The 6914-nt window shown below is 50.9% G+C and overlaps 1 protein-coding gene across 1 annotated transcript in view; it reads left to right on the top strand.

The window, feature by feature from the left end:
• The window catches only part of FAM151A (family with sequence similarity 151, member A), a 20214-nt gene that overhangs the window by 6211 nt on the left and 7089 nt on the right, over nt 1-6914 (top strand). Inside the window, exons 3-4 of the mRNA XM_011973823.1 lie at nt 5121-5273; nt 6439-6598. Coding sequence (XP_011829213.1) covers nt 5121-5273; nt 6439-6598 — 313 coding nt within the window. The remainder of the gene's footprint in view (nt 1-5120; nt 5274-6438; nt 6599-6914) is intronic.

The raw sequence follows: 6914 nt of genomic DNA, 5'->3' as shown, positions 1-6914 counted from the left end.
TTTTTTTTTTTTTTTTTGGACAGTCTCTTTCTGTCATCCAGGCTGGAGTACAGTGGTGCGATTTTGGCTCACTGCAACCTCCACCTCCTGGGTTCAAGTGATTCTCCTGCCTCAGCCTCCCGAGTAGCTGGGATTACAGGCTCCTGCCACCACAGCCATCCAGCTAATTTTTGTATGTGGTTACACCACATACAAAATGGTTTCACCGTGTTGGCCAGGCTGGTCTCCAACTCCTGACCTCAGGTGATCCACCTGCCTCAGCCTCCCAAAGTGCTGGGATTACAGGCGTGAGCCACCACCACGCCCGGCCCCCTCTTCCAATCTTTCCACATTCCACTTTTATGTTCCATCTCTACCAGGTCAATGGCTCTTCCTTCAGGCAACTGCACTCTCCTGAAGCCAAGCCTTTGCTTTCTCTCTGTCTGGAATAACCTATTCTTTCTTTTTTTCTGTGAAATTTACACCCATCCTTCAAGTCTTCCTTAAGTGTTCCCTCCTCTGTGAACCTACCCCCCTTTCCTGACTGCCAGCCTGGTACTGAGGCCTCCATGGGCCCCAGGAGCCCATTCATTTCCCTCTATTGCAGCACCAGTGAGTCTGAGCCTCACCGTCCCTCTGCCAGATGGGGTATTGGACACAGTGGGAGCCCAGGGAGGGTCATGGGATGAACAACATGAGTCTTGGGCTGGCGTGAGGACAGACGCTAACAGCCCCTTGGGATTCCTTCCAGGCTGTGAGCTGGAGGCCTGCAGCCCCGATGCCGACATGCTGGACTACCTGCTGAGCCTGGGCCAGATCAGCCGCCGAGATGCCCTGGAGGTCACCTGGTACCACGCAGCCAACAGCAAGGAAGCCATGACAGCTGCCCTGAACAGTAAGTCCAGCTGCCAAGACTGAGGCAGGCCAGGGCAGGGGATGGAGAAGACAGAGGGAGAGAAGCGAGGATCAGCCACCGGTCACTGTGGTGGCATGATGGCTGTTTACATGTCTCTCCACACAAGGAAATAGGGGCTCAGAGGGGTTAAGTGGCCGGCTCAAGGTTGTGCAGCTGACAAACTCTGAGTTTAGATTTAAACCACATGTCTGACTCCGAAGTCATGACTATACTGCCCTCTCTCCCAGCTACCCTTTCCTCGACCTGTCAGGGACCGACCTGTAAGGAAGCCTTTGCCTTCAAAGCCTCAAGAAGCCAGAAATCTGCACTTCAAAAATGGTTATAGTAACCAGTTGGCCAAGGCTTACGGTATGCACATTTCACACAGGTTCTCCTGGAACTACCATGCAACCTGTTTCATGGGTACCATTTCACAGGAGAAAAATAGAGTCTCAGAAAAGTTAGGTGACTTAGCCAAGGTTACACTCTCTGAAAGCAGTTAAGCGAACATTGGAGCCCAGAGTGGTCAGCCCCAGAGTGCACACTCCAAGCCACTGACCCCCACCCCCTCCTTCAGGGCTGTTGGGAAGCTCAGTAGATAACGTTCATGAACGTGCTAGTGAACTTTAAAGCAGTGGCTATAAAAGATGAAGGGAACAATCCTCAAACCAGGACACGTTTCAGAAGGCACAGGCTGCTGGCCCCACCCCCAAGTGATGCTGAGGCTGCTGGTCCCGAGATCACACTTTGAGAATCACTGCTCAAGCAAACTCCTTCCATTTCAGACAAGGAAACTGGGGTCTGAGGGCTGGTAGAATGACCAAATCAAACAAAGCAGGGATCTTTTGAGGTCATTATTAATAATTATGCTGAAGCAACAGAAATACACCAGACGGCCCCTTATACTAGTTAAGCAAGCAACTCCATATAAATAATTAACACTTAGTGAATGCCTAACCAGGGATATTTTGTTGCTTAATTCTTGTAGATGAGGAAACAGGCACAAAAAGGTCAAACAGCCTTCCCAAGATGACACTGCTGGAAAGTGTTAGGGTGGGGACTGGAAGCCAGCAGTGTCAATTCACAGTCCACACTCAGCCACCATGCTCTCCTGCAGATGGGTAAAGCTGGCACGAGGAAGGCTAGTGACTGCACGTCCCCTTCCCTCCTGACTATGTGGCTCCCTGAGGACCAGGGCTGCTGCTATGGCCATAGGAAACCAATCCTTTCCTCTCATCTCTTGCTCCTTCTTCACTTCCCAGCCTCAAGCAAGTCAGCCCCCAGGTTCAGCCTCTGGAAGGCAAGTCACAACGTTTAAGGTGAAGAGAGTGTTTGTTTGTTTGTTTGTTTGTTTTGAGACAGGATCTCTCTCTGTCATCCAGGCTGGAGTGCAGTGGCATGATCTTCACTCACTGCAACCTCCGCCTCCCAGGTTCAAGTGATTCTTCCTGCCTCAGCCTCCCGAGTAGAAGGGATTACAGGAGCTCACCACCACGACTGGCTAATCTTTGTATTTTTAGTAGAGACAGGGTTTCTCCATGTTGACCAGGATAGTCTTGAACTCCTAACCTCAAGTGATCTGTCCACCTCAGACTCCCAAAGTGCTGGGATTACAGGGGTGAGCCATCACGCCCGGCTGAGGAAGTTTTTTTTTTAAGCCAACACTAAAGGATGAGCAGGAGGTGCCGCAGTAAAGTTGAGAGAAGAGTGTTGCCAGGCAACAGCCCAGAGATGGGGAGGACAAAACAAATTAAAGCCTTGCTACCCAACATGTGGTCCGTGGACCAGCAGCACGCGCACCCCTGGGGAGTATGTTAAAAAGGCAGAATCTCGGGCTCATGCCTGTAATTCCAGCACTTTGGGAGGCTGAGGTGGGTGGATCACCTGAGGTCAGGAGTTCGAGAACAGCCTGACTGATATGGCAAAACCGCATCTCTGCTAAAAGTACAAAAATTAGCCGTGCATGATGGTGGTGCATACCTGTAGTCCCAGCTACTCAGGAGGCTGAGATAGGAGAATCGCTTGAACCCAGCAGGCAGAGGTTGCAGTGAGCTGTGATCGTGCCACTGCACTCCAGCCTGGGCAACAGAGTGAGACTTCATCTAAAAAAAAAAAAAAGAAGGCCAGGCACAGTGGCTCACGCCTGTAATCCCAGCACTTTGGGAGGCCAAGGCTGGCAGATCACGAGGTCAGGAGATTGAAACCATCCTGGCCAACATGGTGAAACCCTGTCTCTACTAAAACACAAAAAATTAGCCAGGCGTGGTGGTGGGCGCCTGTAGTCTCGGCTACTTGGGAGGCTGAGGCAGGAGAACGGTGTGAACTCGGAAGGCAGAGGTTGCAGTGAACCCAGATCATGCCACTGCACTCCAGCCTGGGCGACAGAGCGAGACTCCATCTCAAAAAAAAGAAAGCCGGGCACAGTGGCTCATGCCTGTAATCCCAGCACTTTGGGAGGCCAAGGCGGGTGGATCACGAGGTCAGGAAATCAAAACTATCCTGGCTAACATGGTGAAATCTCATCTCTACTAAAAATACAAAAAAATTAGCTGGGCGTGGTGGCGGGTGCCTGTAGTCCCGGCTACTCGGGAGGCTGAGGCAGGAGAATGGCGTGAACCCGGGAGGCAGAGCTTGCAGTGAGCCGAGATTGCACCACTGCACTCCAGCCTGGGCGACAGAGCGAGACTCCGTCTGGAAAAAAAAAAAAAAAAAAAGCAGAATCTCAGGCCCTGCCGCAGACCTAGTGATCAGAACATGCATTTTTACAGTTGCTGGGGGATGTATGTGCACATTAAAGTTGGAGAAGCTGGGTGCCTGGAACTCAGAGAATGAAGGAGAGTGGAACGTGAGATGAAAATGGAAAATCTGGCAGGCCCTGATTGTAGAGACCTCAAAGACTATAATAAAGAGTTTGGGCTTCATATTCAGAGCAATGGGGAGGTTTTCTGGCCTTTTGTAACAGGAAGTGACATGATCAGGTACATGTTTAGGACATTCACTCTGGTGGCTCTGTAGAGAATAGACTTGCTAGAGGTGAGAAGAATGGTCAGGAGTCAGGGAGAAAGCAGGAGAAAAGGCCCCTTCTGGCATCAGTTGTCTGTGATGCCGCAAGGGCCAAAAGCGACCCCTCTCCCTCCACTACACTCTTCAAGTGTGAGTGCCCCTTGCATGGTTTTCTAGAGACTGCTTCCCATTAGAAAGGTCCTAATTCAGTCTTGTAGGCTCCCTACAAGACTGAATTCTTGAAGGCAGGAGTCAGATGTCCGCCCGATTGAGTTAACTGTGTGAAGCTAAAAGATAATTCTGTGTTGGTGATGATGCGGTGAGATGGGCAACCTTGTGTACTACAGGCGAGGACAGGAATCAGAACAACTTTTCTGGAAAGTAGTTTGATAACATGGGCTTTACAAATGACCCTGTGGGCTGGGCATTGAGGCTCACACCTGTAATCTCAACACTTTGAGAGGCCAAAGTGGGAGGATTGCTTGAGCCCAGGAGTTCAAGACCAGACAGGGCAACATAGCAGGACTAATAGCAAAAATCAGAAACTACCAAAGCATCTCAGGAATGGGGGATGATCAGCTACATGGTAGTGAACACCATCAACCAGGGCTTTTGAAGCTTTTTGTTTCTTTGCCTTGTTTGCTCTAATGATATATATTTTAAAAAGATCTGGAAATGTGTGATAATGTTGAAAAAAAACATAAAAAATTATAAATGCAGTGGAGTCTCAACTGTGTAAAAACTATGCATAGGGCCGGGCGCAGTGGCTCACACCTGTAATCCCAGCACTTTGGGAGGCTGAGGTGGGTGTATCATTTGAGGTCAGGAGTTCTGAGAGCGGCCTGGCCAATACGGTAAAACCCCGTCTCCACTAAAAATACAAAAATTAGCCAGGTGTGGTGGCACACGCCTGTAAATCCCAGCTACTTGGGAGGCTGAGGCAGAAGAATTTCAAGAACTATTTGAAACTGGGAGGTGGAGGTTGTAGTGAGCCAAGATCTCACCACTGCACTCCAGCCTGGGCGATAGAGCAAGACTCTGTCTCCAAAAAAACCTATGCATAGAAAAAAATGGAAGGAAAATCCATCAGAATGTGAAACTATGATGGAAGTGTGGGTGAATATTTTTCTCTTCTTCTGCTTTTCTGTATTTCTCAAATGTTCTGTAATTTGTAATGCTTTTATGATGAGAAAAAAGTTTTCTGTTTTTAAAAAAAGAAACTGAGTTTTTGCCTCTTCCACAGGCAACATCACGGTCCTGGAGGCTGACGTCAATGTAGAAGGGCTCGGCACAGCCAATGAGACAGGAGTTCCCATCATGGCACACCCCCCGGCTATCTACAGCGACAATACACTGGAGCAGTGGCTGGATGCTGTGCTGGGCTCTTTCCAAAAGGGTAAGGGTCTCTCTGGAAACCCTCCCCGGCCCCCAGCCCTCTGGCCCTGGGGCAGCATGTGCAGAGATCCCTCCCTGGGAAGCAAGTCCAGCCCTGACACGAGGTGCTCACTGCCTTGGCTTTCTCATCACAATGTTACAGATGCTCAGGCTCAGTGAGGACTAGGCGAGATGGGGAGTGTGTCAGTGCAGGTCCTGGTGTTCTCTCCTGGACACACAGGGGAGACAGCGGGCAGTACAGTGTGAACTGCAAAGTGTCACGCATGCTCAGAGTGCTTCCCCCTGTGTCCACAGAACTGGACATAACATGTTCAAAGCCCAGCCCCACCCTTCCCCTCTGCGCCCCTTCACCAGTCACAGTCAGAATCCAGGCGTCACCATAATGCCTCCCTCTCCCTCATCCTCACAGCCACTTAATTGCTGCATCCACCAGTCCTAACCCTTAACCCTGCCCCCATCTAGTCGCAGCCACATTGTATCTCTCCAGGACCTCCCTCCTCACCGGCTTCCTGCCCCAAATTCAGCCCCTCCAGGCTTCCCTTGACTACCATGACCACACACACACACACGCCCCTGAGGAATCTTTTCAAAACACCAGTTTTGTCATGCCACACCTCTGTTTTAACCCTCCATGGCTCCCCATTGTCCTCAGGAAAAAGTATGATCTTGGCCTGGCTTTCAACATCCCTCTCTATCTTCCCAGCCTCATCTCCTCACCGCCCTGAAAAGTACCGGGTCCTTCCTCTGCAGAGATTTCCTCCTCTACTCAAATGCACCTTCCCGGCCGCTGAGTGACCTCCCTACAGGCTCTGGTGGTTTAGGACCCTCTGAGTCTACCCTGCTCAGGAACCACAGCCCCTTTTCAGCAGCTGCAGCAGCCACAAGCCCAGGTCCCTACCTGGCCTCTGTTTCCTCCCCGCAGGAGATGGGAATTCCTCTAGAGGCAGGCCCTTCTTCTCTGAGTTAGCTCTGTCTCTTCGAAAGGCCTTCCCCACACCCTGCAGGGATGTGGTGCTTGTCCTTCCACCCTCCCCTGACTCCACAGCGCGCGCACACACACACACACACACACACACACACACACACGCTCTCTGCTCTCTGCCCAGGGAGTCACATCTTCCTGGTTCCTTCGCCAGTTCCCCAAGCCCTTGTCCGTTTCCCCACAGGCATCAAACTGGACTTCAAGAACATCAAGGCCGTGGGCCCCTCCCTGGACCTCCTGCGGCGGCTGACAGAGGAAGGCAAAGTCCGGCGGCCCGTGTGGATCAATGCTGACATCTTAAAGGGCCCCAACATGCTCATCTCAACTGAGGTCAATGCCACACAGTGAGTGTTTGCTTCTCTGTCCCAGCCGTGTCCAGCCCTCTTCTGTCAACACCTACCACGGATGGGGATCTTAGGGGACCTCTGAGTTTGTCTCCAGTCATACTATATATAGCTTGACTCCTTCCCCAGGCCTCATGAATTCCAGCACCGCTGCTCACAGCACTCACATACAGTAGTTGCACAGTGCTCTACAGTTAACAAAGAGACCACATAAAAGAAGAGAATGTCTTTGATCTGGTCCTTACATAGCACTGCCAGGTTAAGGCTTTCTCCCCATTTTGCAGATAATAAAGCTAACAATAGTGGAAGCTCAATT

Source organism: Mandrillus leucophaeus, unplaced genomic scaffold (genome assembly GCF_000951045.1).
Source record: "Mandrillus leucophaeus isolate KB7577 unplaced genomic scaffold, Mleu.le_1.0 Scaffold14, whole genome shotgun sequence".
NCBI lineage: Eukaryota > Metazoa > Chordata > Mammalia > Primates > Cercopithecidae > Mandrillus > Mandrillus leucophaeus.
Note: the sequence above shows the minus strand (reverse complement) of the source record. Positions and strands in the feature narration are given on the sequence as shown.